Source organism: Helianthus annuus, chromosome 13 (genome assembly GCF_002127325.2).
Source record: "Helianthus annuus cultivar XRQ/B chromosome 13, HanXRQr2.0-SUNRISE, whole genome shotgun sequence".
NCBI classification, from domain to species: Eukaryota; Viridiplantae; Streptophyta; class Magnoliopsida; order Asterales; family Asteraceae; genus Helianthus; species Helianthus annuus.
The window spans coordinates 162,005,716-162,030,706 of NC_035445.2; the positions used below are offsets into that span (position 1 = coordinate 162,005,716).

General features: G+C 34.1%; 3 protein-coding genes and 2 long non-coding RNA genes across 8 annotated transcripts; all 5 read right to left on the reverse strand.

Moving 5' to 3' along the window:
- Positions 1 to 722: 722 nt before the first annotated feature.
- Positions 723 to 5,765, reverse strand: LOC118485516. The gene is made up of 4 exons (XR_004876493.1): positions 5,578 to 5,765; positions 4,144 to 4,957; positions 3,703 to 3,828; positions 723 to 1,115 (listed from the first exon to the last, which is right to left on the reverse strand). It is a non-coding gene; the product is annotated as an uncharacterized LOC118485516 (long non-coding RNA).
- A 1,143-nt stretch (positions 5,766 to 6,908) lies between these two features.
- On the reverse strand, positions 6,909 to 10,557 carry LOC118485517. 2 transcript variants are annotated; one of them, XR_004876495.1, is made up of 7 exons: positions 10,238 to 10,557; positions 9,823 to 9,983; positions 8,876 to 9,009; positions 8,683 to 8,794; positions 8,195 to 8,350; positions 7,319 to 7,433; positions 6,909 to 7,146 (listed from the first exon to the last, which is right to left on the reverse strand). It is a non-coding gene; the product is annotated as an uncharacterized LOC118485517 (long non-coding RNA). The 2 variants fall into 2 exon arrangements; XR_004876494.1 differs by lacking the exon at positions 8,876 to 9,009 and having other exon boundaries at positions 10,238 to 10,555.
- An 808-nt stretch (positions 10,558 to 11,365) lies between these two features.
- On the reverse strand, positions 11,366 to 13,146 carry LOC110900085 (SPX domain-containing protein 3). Its single transcript, XM_022146987.2, has 3 exons — positions 12,805 to 13,146; positions 12,096 to 12,246; positions 11,366 to 11,866 (listed from the first exon to the last, which is right to left on the reverse strand). Exons 1-3 carry the CDS (start codon positions 13,027 to 13,029, stop codon positions 11,502 to 11,504), a joined length of 741 nt encoding a protein of 246 aa, XP_022002679.1. The 5' UTR covers positions 13,030 to 13,146; the 3' UTR covers positions 11,366 to 11,501.
- A 3,773-nt stretch (positions 13,147 to 16,919) lies between these two features.
- On the reverse strand, positions 16,920 to 22,000 carry LOC110900084 (transcription initiation factor TFIID subunit 11). 3 transcript variants are annotated; one of them, XM_022146986.2, is made up of 6 exons: positions 21,880 to 22,000; positions 19,572 to 19,895; positions 18,638 to 18,725; positions 18,287 to 18,386; positions 17,079 to 17,244; positions 16,940 to 17,048 (listed from the first exon to the last, which is right to left on the reverse strand). In XM_022146986.2, the coding sequence occupies exons 2-5, from the start codon at positions 19,880 to 19,882 to the stop codon at positions 17,117 to 17,119; spliced, it is 627 nt and encodes a 208-aa protein (XP_022002678.1). In that variant the 5' UTR covers positions 19,883 to 19,895; positions 21,880 to 22,000; the 3' UTR covers positions 16,940 to 17,048; positions 17,079 to 17,116. The 3 variants fall into 3 exon arrangements, with proteins under 3 accessions (XP_022002676.1, XP_022002678.1, XP_022002677.1); XM_022146985.2 differs by having other exon boundaries at positions 16,940 to 17,045; positions 17,076 to 17,244; XM_022146984.2 differs by having other exon boundaries at positions 16,920 to 17,244.
- Positions 22,001 to 22,928: 928 nt separating this feature from the next.
- LOC110903501 (zinc finger protein ZAT9) lies at positions 22,929 to 24,119 on the reverse strand. The gene has a single exon (XM_022149398.2). It carries the CDS (start codon positions 24,117 to 24,119, stop codon positions 22,929 to 22,931), a length of 1,191 nt encoding a protein of 396 aa, XP_022005090.1.
- Positions 24,120 to 24,991: the final 872 nt, after the last annotated feature.

Here is a 24,991-nt window from a genome sequence, read left to right on the forward strand (position 1 = left end):
AAGATCTCTTCATATACAACATTCATTGTTTTATTTGTAGGTCTGCCTTCGTCGTCAAGTATTAGTAGCTTGATTCCATCTCGTCTTGTAACCCTCGAGTTAATTCACTAAGAACCTGCATCACAAGTTTTAATTTCTTAATGTTAAAATGCAGAAAACATACACAAAGCAATTATCTTGTCATTATGTGCTAGTTAACAATTCTTTCTATATATACACAAATAAATTTGACCCATCAAATGAAACAGTCGGACCTAAAATTAGGTTCAAGAAAAATAAAGTAGAAGATATACAGCAAAAGGACAGATTTACAAAGGTTTAAACTGCCTACCATGAACTTTAAACACACTACTTACAAAAAGATGCAATATTTTTGGATAAAAAGTGTTTTTGGACAACCTAACGTGTACGTTAAAGGTGACCATTTTGACCCAACCACTTGTTGAAGCTAATGTGCATATAACTTTTAGAGTAAAATGTCATTGTCGTCCTTGAGGTTTGACTTTTGTTTTGCGACTTTCGTTCAAAGGTTTGTTTTCCGCATCTAGATCCCAAAGGTCTGAAATGTTGGCATTTTCATCCGACTCGTTACTCCATCCATTTTTTAACGTTAGGTCGGGGGTATTTGTCTTTTTAGACATTTTTATGATGATTAATAGGTTTGGGTGGGGAGAAAGTAAACAGAGGTGGATATTTATTTCTTAGTGTTTTATTTTAATAAAAAATGCATAAAAAGACAGAAATGCCCCTCATTTAATGGAGAAAAACGGATGGAGTTAATGAGTCGGATGAAAAATGGCAAGATTTCAAACCTTTTGGATCCAGATGCGGAAAAACAAACCTTTGGACGAAAGTCACAAAAGTGGCCAAAATCTCAGGGACGAAAATGGCATCGTACTCTAATTTTTAAGTTAAAACAGCTATAAGCCTGGCGATGTTCATATGTTTGGCACTAACAATGTAACACAAGGCAAACAAAGATCAAGTGGTAAGAACCGAAACTATCATACTAAATACGAAAAACGTAACTGTCTTCCATTGTTGGATCTATATCAATGTTCAAGTCATAACCAGATACATTATAGACTTGGAAGTTGAGCAACTTGGTCTAAGCTCTGAAATTATAAAAAAATATATATTATACCATGTTATTAACCATATAAATCTATAAATAAAAACGCTTTAGAAGACTATATGCTTTAAAAGTAGAGTTTAGACAACTTTCCAGTATGAACCCATTTGACTGTTGGACTCCGGTTGAGTTTGCAGCGGATAAACGTGATTTCGGAACATCAGTGGACATGTTTGTGAGTGAGTGATATCAAGAATACATAAATGAGAGAATGAGTTTGAATGAACAATCGAATGGACAGAATGAATATGAAAACAATCTGTCTTGATATCCGACATAGTTGCCGGTAAACTTGAATATATACATGGTGTTTTGGCGGTTTGATTTTGGCGGGTAACTGCCGAAGGCGGTTATTTGAATTGTTTACCCGCTTATCACCCCGATCATTACATGAACTTATCGTCTACCATCCGAGTTCCTATCATATGTATTACTACTTAAAAATTCGAATAATTAAAACATAAACTTATAAACATAACTTAGTTTAATAATTCCAACATAACCCCCCCTTAAACTTGGTTATGTTTCCGGGCTTGATCCATGACGCTTCGATTTGCTTCATCGACGGCTTTACGTGCTTCATTGAAGTTGAATCGGCGACGCTTCTTGTGCAGATTCCATGAGCCTTCCCAGCTGTTTCCGGCATACAAAGCATAATGCTCTGAAGCACTGTCTTCCGGTATAGGGTCGACACTCTTACTTCTTCCTCGATCATTTCCGGTCATTGAGCTTTCTTCTTGTTCCACCATTTCTTTGTCATGCGCCTTCTTTTGAACTGATTTAAACTTGTAATAATATACCAGAACGTCTAAATACATAGCATAAATGACTCTAATGAAGTCACCATCTTGATATTCGAAACCAAGATCTTTCGCTATTGCCAGCCATAAATTGTCGACAGTGACACTTTGATAGCCTCCATCTCTTTCAACCATAATATACAAACCAAGCAGATCTATTCTTCTTCCATCATCCAGAAGTGGGGGTATTGATCTTGATGTTATTCCCATTATTTCTTTCAAAAACCAACCCACCATAATTTCGAATTTTATTTCAAGATCATGCTTGTATTTGAATACGAAGTCTCGATCATCAATTCATATCTAACAGGGCTTTGCAGTCGGCGAATTCATGAAATTCTAATGCCCTTAAGATCATTCGACACCAATCAAATTCACTTTCATTCGAAACATCTAAAGTTTCGAAGTATGAATTTAAATAATCATCTTTATACTTCTCGTTCACATCATTCAGATTCAAAACTTTCTGTATTTCTTTCAATCCTAACTCTTCTTCTTTTGACAAACCAGTAACTTCATTTATAGTGTTTATCACAGGAAAGAGAGAACATCGGATAAATTCTATAAGTATTACCGTTTTTGTTGACGGTGAATCCTTGTAATGTCAATTGATTCATGCTCAGGACATTTCTGTCCAATTCTGGGGTATAAAAGAAACTTTGAATCTTTAATTTTTCGTTGTTAGACTTGATTTCAATGTTCCCAATACCCCGGATGAACAAAAAATTGTTTTCCCCAGTGCTTGTATCAACATCAACCAAATGTTTAATCCTTTTGAAAACATTTATATTACCGGCATAATGATGAGAGAAAGAGTCACTGACATACCATATGTCCTTCCACTGGTCGCCTTCCGTGCCAGTCACTATCATTTCACCCCGATCCTCTGTATCCCTCCTTTGTGTCTGGATTCCGGCATTAACCGCTTGGTTAACAAGTTGTGTTGCTTCGTCATTTTCTTTGGATTTGCATGAATAAATTTGATGCCCTGGCCGGTGACAATAGAAACATAATTTCACCCTGCGTTTGTTTTTCTCCCTCTCATTTTGTTCATCATAGCAGTGTTGACATGGTAGAATTGTAGAAGTGGTTCTGATTTCTACACACGTCCCTGATGTGGCTCTGATACCACAATGTTGGACTCCGGTTGAGTTTGCAGCAGATAAACGTGATTTCGGAACATTAGTGGACATGTTTGTGAGTGAGTGATATCAAGAATATAGAAATGAGAGAATGAGTTTGAATGAACAATCAAATGGACAGAATGAATATGAAAACAATCTGTCTTGATATCCGACATAGTTGCCGGTAAACTTGAATATATACATGGTGTTTTGGAGGTTTGATTTTGACGGGTAACTGCCGAAGGTAGTTATTTGAATTGTTTACCCGCTTATCACACCGATCATTACATGAACTTATCGTCTACCATCCGAGTTCCTATCATATGTATTACTACTTACAAATTCGAACAATTAAAAAATAAACTTATAAACATAACATAGTTTAATAATTCCAACATTGACCCATACCACATGTTTCCCTTTTAGCTAAAATTTTTATTTGACCTGTTCAGATCAAAGACAACCCATTTCATATTTAAATGGGCTGAACTTGTAAGCCCTCTAATTATGCTTCAAAAATAAACATTGGCCTATTTTCAACCCATATAAATGGTTCACCTTTTAGTTGCTTCTTTATGTGACCCATGTGAGATAAAACACAACCCAAACCAATTTATAAGTAAATGGATCAGAATTTATTTCTTACGACTTTCCTGACCCGCCTATTCACAGCAGGAGTTCCTCTAGTAACAGATTCAGCTAGATATGGACTGTGCTAAAACGAACCTCATTCATCACCACTATCACAATCTTGTCCCATCTAACGAGTAGCCTGAGTAAAATAAAGAGAAAATATAAAAAAATACATATATTTAAAAAGAAAAGTCATCAAATACGTGACCCTTCTGTCAATCATATATGATTCTATTCATGTTACAGTTATATAAGATTGAACTCGATCTGATAAGTAAAGAAGTTGTATAAAAACCATGAATGGGCTCGTGGTTCGATCTACAAAGCAGTTATATCCTCAGATTACACATAAGGACACCAAAATTCAGTTATTAAAAGCACTGTGAAATTATTCAAGCCTAACTGCTTGTTTTAATGCTACGAAACATATAAGGTATCATATTGTAAAGCTAACCTTCGCCACAAAGTGGATCTAGAAACGTACGTTCGCCAGTGCCTTGATTGGTAGTTGACATTTAGACCACCGACTAAACTAATTTTGCTAATTGATCAGAAAATCCGTCGGTAAGCATGTAGTAGAGGATGATTCCGGCCTGCCACCAATCAATCGAAAACTAAACCAATTCCCAAAACAATTAAGAGAACTTTGTGTTCCTTCATCCTCAGTCGTTTTGACAGTTAAAAATATTATAGCTTTGATCGCAACCTCATGGAAGTTAGTTTTGGTGTTGGAGTAAAGTCTCTTCCAGTTGTCCAAAGCCATCTTACTTAATATAATAGTGACGCGACATTTTCGAACTATTTACCTAAAATTCAAAAGCTTAAACTGAAATGCAAAATAGGTCATATGATTAATCTCATCCAAAGTCGCGAAAGTACAAAAATACATAGAAGTAGTCGATTTTGAGCTTGTATTTTATATTCAACAAAGCAAATGGATTAAAAAAATTAAAATCAGTTAAAAGTCATGTGTTGAAAATCACCTATAGCGTATCCAAATGCTTACAAACCTCCGGAAATGTTTGTGATATGTTTAATACACTAAGTACTTATAAACCTCCGGAAACATTGATATATGTTTAGGGTTAACTCGGACTGACCTGAAGTGTAACAAAATTTTACCTCTTTTAACCCATCACCGATTGTTTTCTTTTTTTTTTCCATTAATTCGGTCCAGTTGTCGTTCCATCAATTCATTGGTAGGAGGTTCAGTGGCTAATGCAAGTGCTCCTAGTGTACACAAAGCTGCGGAGTCCAAAGCCTTCCACCTACAACACACCACCATATATTAGAAAGCAAAAAACAACACCAACTTTGACTTTTTTAGTCAAAAAATCAAACTATTACCCAAATTGGTGTAAACAAACCATTATTACTCAACAACAAAAACACAATTTACTAAGTGTTCATTAACTTTTGTTATCTTCTGAACTGTAGTGGCAACAACATTGAGTTCGCTAACGGGCCGAGAAGAAATAAAGACTCTGGTCAAACCACCCGTTTTTAGATAAATTATTTATCTATTAACTATCATATAATAAAATAATTCAAACAAATTGTCATAATGATGGTTAAAATATTAGCTCCAGGTGAGTTTAATGGTTCAAAATATAAAGGTGGCATTATAATTAGTGTGTTGAATCAAGTGTGTCTTATAACATGTTGAACAAATGTTCACTAGCTAAATGAATTCAGATCCATATTTAATAAGCATTAAAATAATTTAAGATAAAAAATAAGTAATAAAATAGCAATTACTCTAGTCATCAGTTTCCCATAATGAAGCCACTTACAACTACAGTCTACAGCATCAGTCAAGAATTGAGTATGTAATAAATATGCTATATTTGCAAGAGATTTAGTGATTCAAGTTATAAGTGCTCCTTACCCTTCTACTTATGAGATTTTATACGGATTACTATCCTTGAAATGTATGAGCTAAGCAAACAGATACTTCAGCTAAAGAGATAAATGTATCAATGTGTGCGTAATTAGGACCATCAAAAGCATCTATAATAAGAGTGTTCCCATGTGTAGCGACTTTTTCATCTTACGATAACAATCTGCATCCATGGTATGCTATCTTCATGTATTGTACATGTCCATATGCTAGAAAGAAAGACACTGACAAACAGAGAATTTGAAAGATTTTAAGGCAATTAACTCAATATGCCACCATACCATCTGGGAGAAGATACGACCCACTATGAGATGGTTCGCGGTTTCATTTGCAATGCTACAACTTGGACCCACTATGAATTCCGAAACAAATAAATCATAGGTGTCTTGACTCACATTGGCATTGTTGTGGAATTTGATTAATCTATTTATGAATTCCAAAACAAATAAATTATAGGTGTCTTGACTCACTTACAACCTTTCTACCAATTGGAACAAAGGCGCAAACCCACCAACTATAACCATGTATGTGAAGCTCGTGCCTCGGCTTGACATCAACGCCTCATGACGTCTTTCCCTTATATAGGAGTCATTATGTTTTGAAAATCTGAGTTCTCATAGATTTTTTTTGCAGAAACCATTTAGGAAATTTATTCAAAAGTCAGAACCTACTAAGAATCCAATCAGCCCGACTCTAATCTATGGCACTAATACGTGATTTTCTCTTAATTTTTCTCACTTGATAAAATCTTGCCTCTCCCCGTGAGGTCAATGGTTCGAGTCCCACATTTAAACGCTTATGTCAACACTGTTAATATAATTAGTTTGTATAACAGTCATATCTCTATCACTATGACTCCCTCTCTCTCTTGCCTAAATCAGTGTCTCCGACTCTTACCTCTTTTTTTTTTTTTTTTTTTTTTTTTGCTTAAACCTCTGTTCACAACCTTCTATTTTAAGGTTTTTGAGAATTGTTCACAAAGAATACCACTAAATAACCAATGTTGTCTATTCATTTAAGCAAAATCACAAACACTTGGCGTGCAACAGATGGAATTGAGTATTAATAAAAATATAAGCAAATAATAGTTGATCCTAGCATATACAAAGGAAAAAATGCAGTCTGTTATCTATGCTTCTTTTGTTGATGTTTTTCCCTACGCAAGAAGATAATATAAATTACTGCTTTGTACATGAAGAGTCTACAACGGCTATTTCAAGCACCCACCTCCTACTTAGATATTTGTTCTCATAACAAAAACTCACAAATGTTCAAACATTCTTGAACAAACATAAAAATCTAAATGGAAAATGAAAACATAAATGCACAAATATGACCGTTGTTGGCACCATGGCTTAGCTCAGCCTTGTACCTCATGGTACTGAAAGGACCTCCACTTTTAGTGTTTGCATCATAAGTAGCAGCAGAGTGTCATACATAGCCGATCACAGGGAGAAAAGCTTTCGAACATTTTCATAAATCTAGCTATAAAACATTTAATCTAACCGAGAACTTGGTTGTTTTATTCAAGTAAGTGCCATACTGAACCACTTAATCCTGCATCAATGAGTAGAACAATCCACACAATTATTAGACTAAATAAAAAAAGAGCCCCATTTTCTTCTAGAATTCAATCTTCATGTAAACTTAATATTACTAAATTATCACTAAATCCGTTTTATTTAATCAACTTACTTTTATTTAATCATGAAATGGTCCAAATAATTACCTTCAAAAGTTATACCGTCAAACGGAGTTCGATTATTCATGGTAACAGGAAATGAAGCCATATTAAGTGTTGGAACTGATGATATTTGTTTCAAGGATGATTCCACTAAATTATCCTGAAAACAAATCAGAATATAAATATTAATATTTTTACCAAATAAACATACTCAAATGGAAGAAAGAGTCAGAATTCGGATGCTTCATGAAGTTAATCACATTTTGGATATTAATTCCGCTAGCAGGTTCTTAATCAATATATCAAATGTCCGCTTTTGAGAGATTTTTTCTTTTACCCTTTAACAGTAAAACACAACCCATCTTGATCCACTCATTGGTAATAGGCCAAAACCATCACCTTCAAAAAAAAAAGGAACTATTATACTAATCATGTTAGTGAGTGAAAATCTTGCCTACAAGATCTGCTTACAGTTGAAGTTGAAATTTGAAACTTTAAAGGTGTGGATCTTGGTTGACCTTGTGTCTTGTCTCGTAAGGGTAAAAATATATTCGGCTAAAAATGGAATTAATGTCGAACGGGTAATACAGATTATAGGTCACCCAAAGTCTAACTTTAATGTATACAACGGATTGTAACTATAAAAACCAATATTTACTAATAAAAATGAAAAAAAAAAGTTAAGATGTGATTCTATGGGAAGTTTAAACTTAAAAGATTACTTATGCGTATCCAATAGATCAGCACAAGAGCCCCACCACTTCAGCCATATCCCTACCCAACAACTTATTTGACCCATAATATCTTTCTCTCTGTGTCCTTTCTCTAAACTCTATATTCTCTCTACTTCACTGGGCACCACTATACAGCACCACCAAATACATGGAAGTGCAGGTTAAGAAGAACATTGGTGACTCTTACCTTATTTTTACTATCATCGGTGATGGGGAGAGTGGAGGCGTATTCTTAGATGGCTTCGCGGAATGTGCTTCCCGCTAAGAAGGTCAATCAAAAGACTCCCAAGGCTATATATCATGCTTTCAGACGTTACTCTTCCTATAGGATGGAAACAAATTTCTGAAAAGCAAATGAAAACAAAAATTACTCACGTCATATCTAAAGTAGAAAATCATTGATTTTGATTTTAAATGTTAAAATGCATCTTTCTATAATAAAAAAAATGCTAATTATACCAAAACCAGAACACACTGATTCTCCAAAAAATTGGAAAAAGTAAACATGGAATTTGTGCTTTGGCACTAAAACAATAAATTATATGAAATCCCAAAATTAAAGTTAAAAATAACTCACTTCACCTTAAAATCAAAATCAATCTTTTGACCACAAAAGTCAAAATGCTCATATTCCCTGAAAATAATTAAGAACAATATTGTAAAACAATAATGTACCTGTCCTCAGATACAGATACATGGGAGGAGTGAAAGCAAGATTCGTGCTATAACTTTTTCCATCCAGGTTATTCTTCATCAAGCCAAAGCACGAAAGTCAAGGATTACCTTCCTGCAAGAATCTAATGTGTGAATATCGGTTTTTAAATTTAATAATGTGAAATATAGAAATAAAAAAAGTTAAAGGTTTGACCTCATCAAACAAAATTCTATAGGCATTGAGATCGTGATAAAAAGCACCCCCTTTATTTGTTCAAAATTCAAGAGCTTCGACTAAATGTAACACCACTTGTAACCTCATTGCCCATTTCATTGGTTGTGATTTCCCTGAATCAACAGAGAACTACATTAATCTTTTAAACTAACAATAAAAAACATTACACTTTGCAAGAGCGAGTGACTGTGAACAAATTATGGATATGTAGATGTTTTGCTTGTTCCTTTATACTTGTTCCTTGAGTTAAAAAAAAAAACAAAGAACTGCTTACAATGAAAAGATGTTTTGCAAGGGTGTTATTGGGCAAATACTCAGTCACAGGTAGTCGTTCTTTGTTTTCACAACAGTAGCCAAGAAGATTTAAAATTTTTCAATATTCAAACCCAAATTAAAGAATTGGGAATATTTAAAAAATTTGACAAGAATTGCGAATATTTAGAAAATTTCAAGAATCAAAATCAAATTGAAGATTGAATCGAATAATTACATCCAATTAAACATCACACATTCGAATTACGATTCAGTGTGTTTTCAAAATAAGTGAAAAAAAACTCAAAAAAGTACACAAAAATGAATGATCTTGGAGAATTTCCAACAGCCTTTTTGCAATAGAATCATTTTGATTTGTTCAATTCCTCAAAAGGATTCATGTTTGATCAAATTTAACAAACCAGGCATTTAAATTGCACATACTATACACAAAGATTTACATGGCAGATTTCAATTTTCAACAGATAAGAATATTAAAATAGGACCGGGATTTCAAATAGTAACTTTAAAACTACTTTAGGGTTCTAGCAAATTACATTATATAACACATATAAAAACCAAAATAACCATTTAAAGATTTAATCTTTAAAGCATACAGAACAAAACCCACAAAGGAAACACCAAAATTAGCACAAAAGAAAAAAAAATCTTACCTTTTGTTGCAGAACTTTTCTTGTTTGCTGATTAAGGTGTGAAAAGAAAGGGTCAAACTTCACCACTTTAAGTTTCATCATCATACTTTTATATCAGTCAGTACATATTAACTCCCGATCTCAAATTGCCACCAAAACATTTCTAGGACCAATTACCTAATCTATTACACAAATGAATTAGAAGGTAGGGGGTTGCAAAATAAAATTATGCACTGAAAAATCTGAAACGCGATGTTAGATTTTAGAAAAAATACACTGAAAACCATTAAAAAGCTTGAACAATTCTTGAATGTTGATTTTTAAGAACCCTAAAATATGAACATAGGGATGGTAATAAATCAAGATTAATATACATTAAACATGAATCATCAAAGAAAGTTACATTTAGAAGATCAATAATCGAGAAAAAAGTTACCTGGTTGCTTCCAATCGCGATAGAAGATGACGATATCTAGGGTTTTTGAGATAGAAAAGCAAAGACTATTAAAGGGATGGTTGCTTCTAATAGCGATCGAAGATGCAGATATCCATGAATCTTGAAACTCAATTGTTAAAGGAGATCGTGCATTATCTAGGGTTTTTGATTTGAAAACAAAATGTGAAAGAAAAGGATTTCGTAATTTAGGAAATAGGGATTTGATTGAGAAGAGAAATTGAGAGAAATTTATGATTTCCTAAGATATAAAGCCGCGGTTTCAAAGAGAAGGAGGAGCAAGAGAATTGAAATCCCGCCTATTTTCTGAATTATCTTGATTAAGAGCCATGCCATCTCATGCCACCTCATCAAGTGAGGTGGCAAAGTTATTTTGCTTTAATATAAGAGATAGATTACGGGTGAAGTTGGTTACAAAGACTATTTTTCCTACAAAGTGTAAAAAGTTATAAAACACCATGATGTCAATCATAAACACACTCAAAACCCACAAATAACAAAATGAGAATTACTAAAACCCCATATATATGGGTTTTGTGTTGTGTTTTGGATGATAAGATTTTGATTATCGAATAACTAACATTAGTGTGTTCTATGTTGATTATCATGTTGTGTTTTATATTCATAGTTTTACGATGGTATGTTTGAAGTTTTTATGGAATGTTAGGTTTTGGATATTGTGTTTTACTGATCTTCAATCTGTTATGTGTGGGTTTTGAGTGTGTGTTGTGGCTGAAATTGTGGTGTTTTATGACTTTATACACTTTGTAGGAAAAATTGACTTTGTAGCCGAACCTCACCCTATATATTATATATTCTTGAAAGAGTAAATTATATTGCATTTATATTTGGAAAATTCTATTAACACACCGGCCCATCTATCCACACATTTTGACTGGTCCAATACGGATCGTATAGGCCTATACAATCCGTATTGAGTAAAGTTTTAGACATGGCAGACTCACAATAAATATTTAAATTTCCCTAACAATAAATATTATGGTCATACCCAAATGAAAACCGAAGCTAACATGTAAAAAATGGGGTATACAAAATAACAAATTCGAACCGGATATGTGAAAAAGGTTAAATATTTATAGAATTGGAAAATACCAAATTTCTGTAAATTTTCCAATTTATTGTGGTTCACCATAAATTTCAAGTTCTAAGACTTCAAGAGCTATATTTATAAGAAAGGATTAATACATATTACATTACATACCACTACATAAATTAAAACATGAAGTTATATAGTAGGTATGGGTGAGTTGAGTTGAAAGGATCGAATAAGTTCGGTATCCGGCAAACTAAGAGCCGGGAGAGAAAAATGACTTTGAGTCGAGCTCCCTTTTCTAATCTCTTTCATTGTCATCAACGCCGCAACGGTGTTTTTAAAAATCCCTTCTCCCACCATCGTGGTTGCCGCCTCTTTCATCTCTACTGCTATCACCGCTGTTGGAAAAAGCTCATCGATGATGGTTTCACATTCTTTCACAAGCTTCGAGACGAGCTCGGTGGTAAAGAAAGGTTGCTCCAAGACTTTTTGGATGAACGGTAAACGCAATAATCCACCGGTTCGTTTGTCATATTTCTTTAAAATCTTGGCCATCCCTATGCCAAAAATTCAAGATTTTTATGAGCTAATGGGCCAGAGATATGATACAAACATGGCCCATAAAATAAAAAAACATTTAATGTTAATAATTTGATTGGACATAATGATTGGACATGGGCCTGAGATATGATACAAACATGGCCCATAAAATAAAATAAAACTGTTAATTTTAATAATTTGATTGGACATAAAATTGTCAAATAGTTTGACTTTTCTTTTGTTTACCGGTGTAGTTAATGTTGCTATAGTTGACTAAAAGCACCATTTCACCATGGAAGTCAACAATGTCTTTGCTAATTCTTGCCATCTCTTCTTCATACTCTTCTTGTGAAGATGGTTCACTCTCATTCACCCTCTTTATTCTTTGTTGCAATTCCTACATATTCAAGAAAATAGATACACATAATGAAAAAAAAAACAAAAAACTTGATCCTTAGTGTCACATGCCGTTAGACTAGTCAACGCGATGGCTAAGTCATCTTAACCGCTTTTAAACACCAATTGATATGTAGACGATGACTTGTCAACGCGATGGCTAAGTCATCTTAACCGCTTTTAAACACCAATTGATATGTAGACGCTTATACAAACGGTCTATAGTATGTGATAAGGATTGTAACTTGTAACTTGTAACTTGTAAGTGACATCATGTTGTCATATAACAATACAAGACAAAACAAAAGGTTGTTATTTTGACACGTAATTTATGTAACTTATACATGGGGTATTGTAACTTGCAATAAATTTGTTCACATGAATCTTCTTAGAGTTCTTCCTAGTCTATATACAAAAGAGACCCGAGATCGACTTAGATTTCAAGCTAATCCATATACAAGACAAAAAAAAAAGAGAATTTCATATCACGTGTGCAAATTATTGTATAATGTATCAACAAATGTATAAACTTGTATGCACTTATAAGTTATAAACTAACCTTATGACGAATAATGAAATCCTCTTCTTGTTCCATAAAAAACACATTAAACTTATCTATCTCATTGTTCAAAAGATACACAAACTCGGCTTCCGATTTCCCATACTCTAACGACGAAGATATCAACCTCACAAGCTTCTTCAAATCTTTATAATTCAAGTACATATCACGCCACCCAGGCAAAGTTTCTTCAACATGTTGCTTCAACCTCTTACCGAATTTCATTTTCCAGTTTTATTGATCAAACAAGACCTTAAAACCGTAATATGGGTATTGTTAAGGGACTCAAAATCTAAAATACCCACATCACAAAAATCAAAATTTGTAATGAAAAATGTAAAAATTTTGAGAATTTATTAGGAGTAAAGGGTTTAGAATATTTAGAGAGCATATGCTTGGCGTGAATGAAGTGGTAGTTAGAGAAAAAGCTACGAATTGAGTCGTGGACGGAAGAGAATTATTGGCATATTCCGTTAGTAATATTCATGCTTTAGACCAACAACACCGTTTTTGTGATTATAAAATGCCTGATAACGACCGTTGGTTTACCTTTTTTTTTTACTACAAAGATATCTACACTTTTAATCAATTCTCAGATGTGTGATATTGGAGTATTGGAGTAGATATTGGACAATGATGGTGACAAATTCACTTGGGGGGTTAGATTCTGAGTCGCACCCTGATTTTTATCGAGCTGTTACTTCAGCGAGACATCTCGTGTGGAGGCAGTATGGTTTTCAGGGAAACGCCGTAACCAAGTCTGACCAACCCAGCATAGGCCTGGTTAAGACAACGTAATCTGAGCAGATCTTGACTAGGGCTGCCGTTTAGACGGTGTGACATTGAGTCACTAAAAAGAAAGTCATCGTTCAAAAAAAAAAATATAAACATTAACAAGTGGAATTTCTTACGTGATATGTGTGAATTCGGTATATGTATAAAACATAAAATATTGTTTACAACAGTACCTAATAAACTAAAATTTCAAACAAAAAATTGCGAGCTGTAAAGTTACGTTGTAGTGAAAAATACTAGTAAGTACTAAAACCGACTCGTAACGAAACAATAACAATGATACCGATTTTGTTCGAGTGGTATCAGTTCGGTTTTACAAAATTAAAAATTTATTTACAATTGTTTGATTACACAAAAGTTTTTTTCATATAATCGAAAAAACAAAGTCATGATATGCCCAAATACAAATAGTGGTTCCGAACTTCCGATATACTGATTCCGGCACCGATGTTCGGTTGGTAACAGTTCGGTTCATTTCATTACCGATACGTGGTATAGTTTACGACACTAAGAAATACATTATGTATGTTCTTTTAAACATTTCACGAACACAACCGTATAGTGACATCTTAGAGGTGAGATAAGGTTTAGAGATCATTAGGTTCTGGGTTCGATTCCCATAGGGGCGGAGGGTTTCCCAGATTTATAGGTTTACTCTTGAATTGGTGTATATGCATTATTACATAGTGGTGATGGATATGATCGGGTGGTTCCGATGGTAACACAATGATACTCCGGTGATCCATTAGTGATCCCGTCATTAAAAAAATTAAATAAGTTAAAAGTGTATATTATTTATACTAGGGACAAAGTGTAACTTAAAAACAGGGCCGGCCCTGAGGGTGTGCGGGGTGGGCCGCCACTCAGGGCCCAAACCCGCAAAGGGCCCGTAATTTTTAAAATTTATCTTTATAATAAGTATATATATAAAACACAGTTCAATTTTAATAAATAAACCAAGGGTGTTACAGTGGTTGGTAACTTTCTTTCACAATTTCATTAGATAATAACCACAGGTTCAATTTTAAAATTAATTTACATTGCGATGCCAAAATCCATAGCTTGAGATCATGATATTATTATTTTATTTAATAGCTTCCATTCAATATATTGTTTAATTTACATTGTAGATATATATTTTATAGAATACGTGTGAGATTTTGTTTGTTTGTTATTATGAATTTCTTATTCTTTTATAAACTTTCATTAAACAAACTTAAAACAAATATTCATGGCTAATAAAATCTCTAGCTTACCACTAGTATATGTTTGTTTGTTTATTATGAATAAATTGTCATTCTATAAATAACAATCGCAAATATAATAGTGATAGTAATAATTTACTTTTGTTTTTGTTTCCTTTTTGTGTTGCTATATCGAGTCCACTATCACAACAATAATGTAATGAGCCGAGCCGACAACAACTGAATTTCTCATGTAATGAATCCGAGGCAACACATGAATACGTGGTTCAAAGTTTTTACGTTGTCTTATGGTTTTTAGTTTTTATATATATGTGAATGACTAATTGATGAGTTTATATTACATGGCAATTGGTGGGTAGGGTCCGATTTTTTTATCTTGCACGGGGCCAATTTTTTTTTTTTTAACATTCTCGGAGACGGCCCTGCTTAAAAAGAATATATAAAATATATAAAATATTATACCGACGTCGGTACGTTATATAATATTTTACGAACAAAGTAATAATGACGCATGCAAATCGTGAAAGTCGGTGTTGAACATGTGACATGGTTGTACTATTTTAGGTGACAAGTTGCTGTCTCTGTAGCTTTGGTCATCGAATATTGGATTATGGAACGGATAATCCTACGAATCTCCGAAAGGATCTCCAATAGAAAAGGACAGACTGGAAGTGGGAAATTGTTGGAAAAAAAAAACAAAGAAAAGAGTATCATTTTCCTCTAATATTAAAAAAAAAAAAAAACAAGTACGAGCCAAATAGAGTCGAGCTAGCTTGAGTTCAAACCAATTTGAGCTCAGGCTTATCTTTCAGATCGGTTATATATGAATCTGAGTCGAATTGACTTGTTTAAAATTCAAGTCTAACTCAAGCAAAGATAGCTCTACTCTTAAATAAACCATTCCAAGTCGAATTGACTTGTTTAAAATTCGAGTCAAACTCAACCAAAGATGGCTCTGCTCGTGAAAAACCATTCCGAGTTGAATTGACTTGTTTAAAATTCGAGCCAAACTCAAGCAAAGATAGCTTTGCTCACCATATATGGTCTAGGGTTTTACAACGAAGACTTACAATTTCCAGCAAGAGCATGAATGTAAATAGTTATATATTATACGTGTGATTGTTATTATTGATATATATTATATGATATCGTTACGCTTGCTACGTAGATGTAGATATACGAGCATTCCACCTATATTTCGAACACATCTATTTCTTCTCCAATGTTATGTGCATGTTTATAATAAGAGTCCACCTTTGATTTCAAAACTAAGTGTCTCAAAAAAATCGATCTTATAAGCAAGTTGATTATACCAAAATTTACTAGTCTAATGCATCTTATTGTCGATGTTTTCCAAAATATCATCTTCAAGGACCATCTCGTTAGCCTTATCTAATGCATTAAAAAAAAATCAGAAATACATCATTTATTACCTTTGAAAAAAATAAATTAGTCTATGTAACTACTTTAACTAAATTAGTTAAAACGAAGATGGACTTTATACATGATTGTGAATATACATGTCTATATGTTTATACTTATGCCTGTTTTTTCTACGTTACTTATTCATCTTCCCTCTTATGTGTAGTTGGAGCCCCCTAGGGGCTTTATCAGGCCACGTCAACGCCCCCTAGGATCCACCTCAGCCATAAAGCCCCCTTTAATTTGCATGATGTGGATGGAGCCCACTATTAAACAAAATTTAAAAAAAAAAGATTTCATTGGTTTAAATCAAGTGGGCCCCTCCTATAGCGCCCCTTCTCAATCTTTACCATGATGGAGCCCCTCCTATAGCGCCCCCCCTTTAAATCTGAGGGTGTGGAGGTATAGCGCCCCGGGGCGCTATAGATGATGAGTTGACGGGGGTGGTGCCCCCACACCCTCCGGCCTTATCTCTATTTATTTAGTTTTGTTCTTTGCTATCTGTCTAGAGCCGGGGGTCTCTCTTGAAGCAGTCTCTCTATCCCAGCGATGGAGGTAAGGTTTGCCTACATCCCATCCTCCCGAGACCCTACAAAAAGTTTTGCTATACATGGGATTTACCGGATATGGTTGTTGTAGGAGTAGTTAAACAGTTTATATATTATATGTATTTTCTTTGACATAGAAGTTATATAAATAATACATATAATATATAAAATTAGAACAAAAGCCATCATGTTTTCTAGCCACGGGGAAACCAATCACGTTACAACAGTTAAAACCATGACTGGTTCTAGGATAAGCTTTACAAGCATGCCTAAAGCATTACACACATGTTTCCAATCCCAAAAACAAAGACTTAACACAGAGACAAATGAAAACCAAAACGCCTACCGGAACAGCCTCTGAACTGATCTTTTTGGTATCTTCCCTTCTAGTTTAAGCCTTCTGTGTGCCTCTCGTATGTGGCACGGTCTGATCGGTCCACTCTCCTTTCTCTCTCGCATAACTACCTTGGCTGCAATGTCATCATCACTCTCATATTGTCATCCGTCACATGTATCAATTTTGACCAATTTACTCATGAACGAGTTTGACCATGGTTACGTTTTTTATCTCAAACAAGTTATAAAATGGGGTGCGGGTCAATTATGTCGAACAACTAAAAGTAACAAAAGTCTATTTATAACGCGTACAACCCCAAAAATTGTTTTTACTCAAAAGATTTTGTAGATCATTTTAAGAGTAAAATACACGGATGATCCCTGTGGTTTATCAAAACTTTGGATATCGTCCCTAGCTTTCCATAAGTACATAGATGGACACTGTGGTTTGCACTTTATAACGCATTTAGTCCCCAACTTTTTCTAAAAGTACATAAATGGTCCATGTGGTTTGCACTTTGTACCACATTTAGTCCCTAACTTGGAAATGCTAAAACCTTTAGATTTGTTGGTTGGGGACAAAACACATTACAAAGTGCAAACCACAAGGACTATCCATGTACTTTTGGAAAGCCAGGGACCAAATCCAAAATTTTGGTAAACCATGGGGTCCATCAGTGCACGTTAATCTTATTTTAATAATGCAATACTTGTTTTGTAATCATAATTAATGCATTTAATATATATCAAAAGTTGAAATACCGACAAAAAGCGTTTGTGTTACTTTCATATATCTCTATATGGTATAAATAGTAGACCATAGTTGTTAATAGCGAATAGCGACATATATGCTACATAGCGAATAGCAACAAATAGCCACCGCTATTTTGTAAATAGCGATACACCAGAAAAAGAATTTTGAAAAATTTTATATGCATATTATATCAAAATACCCTGGTATATATGCTATTTTACATGTACATTTAAAAGAACCTATAATCCAGCTATTTTATAGCTATATATAATTGCTATTTACATCAAAAAAAAAAAAAAAAAAACTGTCGCTATTTACGATATCAGTCGCTATAACCCAAATAACGACACTTCATCGCTTCGCTACATAGCGCGCTATAGCGATCGCTATTGACAACTATGTAGTAGACGGTGTCTACATACCTGTTTCAACTAGTTCACCAACAAAAATCTTTGCTATTCCCGATACTACAATGGTCATAGGCATTGAAATTTTATTGCTCCCAGTGATGCTGCCTAATAACTGCATTTATGGTACAACATTACGATTAAATGTTAATCACACATATTACAAATTAAAATTGTTAAAAGCTGATTAAGATTATGCTCCATGTGACGTTTCAAGCATATCATGAACGCAAAGAACGAAAAAAGTAACCAGATCAGATGGTACTTTCATTGTACTTTATATGATATAAATAGTAGACCGTGACACCGTGTGTGTTACAAGTGTTGAGATGGGACCCACAAAAAGGAATATGAAGAAAGATATACCCTTTTCATGACGGATTTCTGAAATCCAGATCTTCGGAAAGATTCGTATCTACTCATTTGATCCTCAGTAAACTGAGATAAAATAGACCTGCAAAAATAGCATCATAAAGATTTGTATCTACTCGTCACATACAAAACTTACACAAAGATTCTATGTACAATATTTTTCAGAGTTAATTACTGTTTTCGTCCCTGTCGTTTGTCAAAAATCACTATTTCAGTCCATTAGTTTAAAAATTGCGATTCCAGTCCCTGTAGTTTCACTTTCGTAACCATTTCAGTCCACCTCGTAACCATTTCAGTCCCTGTACTTAACAGAATAATGGATTGAAATGGTTACGAAAGTGAAATCACAGGGACTGAAATGGTTACGAAAGTGAAACAGCAGGGACTGAAATCGCAATTTTTAAACTAATGGACTGAAATAGTGATTTTTGACAAACCACAGGGACGAAAACAGTAATTAACTCATATTTTTCATGAATAGATTATAGAAAAAAAGTCACCTAAATGGAAAAAGTTAGTAGGTTGGATAACTAGTCAAAACGCGTAACTTTGAATACATGTCTAAACAGGTAGGTTGATCCGTTAACATTTCTTTTGTTAATTTTCTAATTTTATAAACAAATAAAGTATCAAATATGATTACAGATACAGTATTAGTATATTATTTACAATATTCCACTTATTTTGTATACAGTGATTCAAGAGGTTGTAAGCATTTACTACATTTTCGGTCACTTCAGGTAAGTTTTCAAATTTGTAACCGTATGACTCGTTGAAGATAAAAATATATATATATATATCACATCAACCCAGTTTTAGTTAAGTAGGTTATAACTGCCACCGATAAATAAAACGATCTCATTGTAAGTCAGCCAAAATCACAACATATAATATACGGTTAAAACAACGTTAACATATTAAAACTTACTGCATCTTGGTTAACTTGGATGGATCGCTAGAGGACGGAAACTTTCCAAGTTCAACGTCCATGTTCTCCTCTTCTTCCTCGTCATCATCTTCTTTGTTCTTAACGGACTTTCCAGCTGCTGATGTGGAGGCTGATTTGACCGTTGCTTTTTGCTGGTTTGAAGGATGAATACTATTATCAGCATCAACTCCCTGGGTACTAACAGTGGGTTGTAAGGTTGGATCTTGAGTTGCGGTGTCAGCATGACCGGCTGGTGAATCTGGCGGTGATTCTTCCGCCACTTCAAATGGATCTTTGGATTGCTTCATCATGTTTTCTTTCCCTCTGTGTATTCACAATGCATAAAACTTTAAAAGTGGTTCTATTTTCAATGATTAGATAATCATTGCCATTTGCAACAAGTCAGCAACAGTGTTACTTAATCATATTGCAAATATTAATTTAATCCTATAAAAAGGAAAAGTAGCGTAGGTGCAATGGTTGATCTCACGCCCAGTCCCCTATATCCATTGACTCGTATATATAATTAAACATTTTGAGTCCATTTTAATTAAACACGTTAATAGGTCACAGATTCATCATGCAATCTAAAAAAATGTCAAGAATAATACTCTTATCTGTTTAAAGAACAATAAAGGCATAGTTGTTAATGGCAAATAGCGATAAGGTACCTATATGCTACATAGCGACTAGCGAAAAATAGCAGGCGCTATTTTATAAATAGCAACACACTAGAAAAAAAGTTTTTTATAATTTTATATGTATATTATATCAAAAGACCCTGGTATATACACTATTTTACATGTATATTTAACAAAAACCTAAAATCCAGCTATTTTATAGCTATATTTAATCGCTATTTATATTAAAAAAAACTGAAATCCCGCTATTTATCGCTACATACCCTGTAGTGAGTAGCGACCTTCGACCTATACGCTACGCTATTCGCTATAGCGACCGCTATTGACAACTATGAATAAAAGAGCAAATTAAGTTCCGATCGCTTCTCAATTTTCATCAAACATCACTCATCCTACTCCATAAAGAAAGAATCTGCAGGTTAATATTTGAATTAAACCTATGACTGTATGCATGGAAACTTGGCATAACGTGTGATACAAACCTACAAGACTATGAGCCAATGAAAAGCTTTACACTTTTCAATCATAAAACAAGAAGAATGGTACGATCTCACCGCATACATTTTCTAGTTGTTAGAATCTATACTAAAGTTTGACAAACATTTATTTTCTTTAAGGTTTTACCAAACATGGCGGCTATGCTTTAACCATTGTACTTTAACCACCAATAAGCAACTGCCCAAAAACCTTAAACTAGTATACTTTGGGGCTATGTTTCTTTAAACAGGATCTACATTTAGCCCAACAATAACCTTTCTCAAAGAATCCCAAATTTCAACAAACCAAATGTCTAGGGTTCAAACATAGAAAGGAAAGCAACAACAAGATTGCAATTAACCAGATTCTTCTAACAAGAGTTCAACAATTGCAGGCTGAGAGACAATGCAAGCCGTTAATTAGGATATCAACATTTTTATCAATGGTTTTCCAATCTTAGCTTTAGATTAGAGTGTAAATACAGAATTAAAATCACCGGAAAACCAGAAAATTAAAGCAATTTTGTGTACAGGTGGTTCATTCCAAAAGAACTACCGCAAAATCTAGCATAAACATGCAAAATTAGTTAAAAATTAGGGGTTTACATACTAATTAAAGCTAATTACAGTTGCACAAATCATAACATAAGCAGAATCACAAGAATTAAAGTGTGAATCAAAGCAATTATGTCTACAGGTGCTTCATTCACAAAAAACTACCGCAAAATCTCTCATAAACTTGCAAAATTAGTTAAAAATTAGGGTTTTATATACGAATTAGGGCTCATTACAGTCATGCAAATCCAAACAGACGCAGAATCAAAACAATTCGAGTATAAATCATATCAATTCAGTGTACATGTGCTTCATTCACAAAAAACTACCGTAAAATCTCTCATAAACTTGCAAAATTAGTTGAAATTAGGGTTTTACATACAAATTAGGACTAAATACGGTTACACAGATCGAAAACAGACGCAGAATCAAAACAATTCGAGTGTAAATCATATCAATTCAGTGTACATGTGCTTCATTCACAAAAACTACCGAAAAATCTCTCATAAACTTGCAAAATTAGTTGAAATTAGGGTTTTACATACAAATTAGGGCTAATTACGGTTACACAGATCGAAAACAGATGCAGATTCATAATAAACTAAACAGATAAAGATCAAGTGAAAGGTTATTTACCTGATTTCGTGTTTGATTGACGAGATTCTCTCTGTAACAAATATACGAACAAATGAACCAAAACCCTAAAATTTGGGGATAAATTTATTACAGATTAATATGATATCATAATTTCTAAAAGTGGTCCCTCATTTATTCAAGTATCTTCTTTAAGTCCCTTTGTTTAAGATGTTTTCAAACTAAACAGGTAAAGATCAAGTGAAAAGTTATTTACGTGATAACGTGTCGACGTCGTTTTCGCATGTAAGGGTTTTTTTTTTTTTTGAGTTAAATGTCATTTTAGTCCCGGTGGTTTGGGTTTCGGCCATATAAAATAATCAAATTGCCCTTCTCGTTAACAGAAAAAATGGATGAAGTTAATCATGTGAACTAAAATTGCAACGGTGAAACCTTTTTGGACCCACATGTGAAAAATGAAACCTTTGGACTAAATTGCCAAAATAGACCAAACCACATGAACAAAATTTAACTTTTTTTAAGACATGCATAACTTCATAAGATGTAACAAGTTTATTACAGTTTCTGACCTCCATAAATATTTGTTATTATGGTATACAATATACTTTACAATTAAAAAAACTTTAACGGTCTTAATCACAAGGTGTAGTAGTGGAAACGGTAAAATCGAATACGTTTTTATGGATCAAACGTAGGGCGGATATGCAATTTTTGGATCGGAATTCGTGGTGTACCTTTATTTTCTCAATGTAATTCGTTGTATCTTTTTCTGTCTAGTATCTTGCTAGTTTTCTAATAATACTTGCCGTTTAGAAACAAAAAAAAACTTTTACAAAAATGGCCCCTCAATTACTCAAATATCTTCTTCAAGTCCCTTAATTTAAGATAGCTTTTCCCATGCAAGTTTTTTGTGTTGCATAAGTACGTAAGGCAGTAGTAAAATTATTATTTATACTTTTGATCACATATCATTTACAAATTTGTTAAAAAGATATACATAAGACATGACAAAGTTAATTACAGTTTCTCACCTACATATATACTTGTTTTGGTATAAAACTTTTATAAAAAATAAAAAATATGTATAAAAGTTATGGGTCAGGAGCCACATCAGTAACTGAACCAATACCAACTTGTAACCATGAAGATGAACTCCCATTTGTATTATTCATGTCTTTCAACTCACTGAGTTTAGCCAACTTCATCTTATTCTCATCTTCACCATCTACACTCTCAATTGTTGTTGTTGTTGCAATATGATCATCATGAAGATCACCATTGTTTTTGTTTGCTTGATGTTTATGATATTCTTTTTCATTCATCGGAACTTGCGGTTCCTGGCGTGTTGTGGTGGTGGTGTTACAAGAAACCGGGAGGTTGAGTTTAAGGTCGAGTTCTTTAGGTATAGCTAAAGCTCTTTGATGAAGTTGTTCAATGTGTTCATGGAAGTTAAACTTACCTATGTAGTTGTTTGGTGTGTAATTAGAGGTGAGCCAATGGCACCTTTTGTGGCCACCTAGGGCTTGACCGGATGCGAAAACCCGACTACAAATGGTGCACTTATGTACCTTTGATTTTCGTCCTGCCAATGCGACTGAACCCGTGCTAGGTTCATGGTCCGATTGGTAGGTGCTTGTATGTTTAACATCGCTATGGATGATAACATCTTCATCCGTTAGGTTTTCATCAAATTGGTCGTTTCGTGTTGCAAAACAACCTTTAACGTTCTTGTGACTCGCCCTATGCCCACCCAATGCTTGATGTGAATTAAATACTTTTTTACATGCTTTACATTCAAACATACCTTTAGGGGTGGTGTTTGCCACCACCCCTTTGGCTTTATCCACCCGCGATGGTGGTGGTTTTGTAAAATTTGATAAAAACACCGGAGAGAAAATAGGGTTTCTCTTTTGTCCCTCCGGCTCTATATCCATCAAATCAACCCTAGTGTTTGATAACGCCATTAAACATTTAGCCAACGCGATATCTTCTTCGCTTTCGCTAGCACAAACCCTAGACGACCTCTTCCTCTTACACCACCCACTTCCACCACCACGACGCCCATAACCATCCACATCCTCATCCTCATCCATTTCCGGTGACGAAACAAATGACGAATCCCAGTCGGTGGTCGGATCATCCCCATCGTCAAGACCCTCAATCTCATCCCCGACTCCATGGGCTCTCATATGGCCCCCTAAAGCTCTCCCACACATGAAACCCTTCTTACAAACCTTGCAAAAATGCTTGAAATTCGGTTGTTGATCATCGGAACAAGCCATGAAGATGAAGAAGATGAAACCAAAGGATAATGGAGGAAATGATGATAGATTGGGTTGTGATCTTGTAGTTGAAGTTGTCCTAGTTTTTAGTAAGAGTAATGGTTTATATGGAGTAGGAGTTGAGTGTGTGTGACAAGTGGGAGGAGGGTAGTAGTTTTAGAAACATAAATATTTGTATGACTTGTATTAATGTTTTTTTTGTAGTGGTCACGGTGGCAAGCTGCCAACGGACGACGGAGAAAGGTGCACATATCTTAAAAATCACACAACCATCACTTTTCACTACAAGATTATAAACACCATGAAAATTGGAAACCAATCTATGGAGAGATGAAGAGAGGGGGGGGGGGGGTGTAAACAAAAATATACTTCTTATAAATAGTAATATATATTCCATTTGAGCTTAACTATTGGATATTTACACATCGGTATATAGGTATGTCATATGTGTGTATATATATAGAAATAATGTGGATAAAAAGTGTAAAAAAAGGATTAAATGTGTCTTATCTTTAATTTGAGTATAGTACATATTTGAAATATCTTTTTATCATATAAGGATGATATTTCTAAACAAATGTTGATACAATGTACGCAGAGCCGGCCCTGAAGGAGGGCGGGGAGGACAACCGAACAGGGCCCGTAATTTCGTAGGGCACGTAATTTAAAAAAAAAAATTCGATATTATATATGTAAAAGAAAATTTAATAGGGTATAACCAAAAAAATATTAACATAGGCCCACTTAAAAAAATCATATTGTTTAAACTATTTAGCCCATTAGGTTAGTAAGCCCAATACCCAATTTTTTTCTAAAAACTAATAAAAAAACAATTATGGGTGGCAACTCTTTCATCCGGGACTGGGTAATGA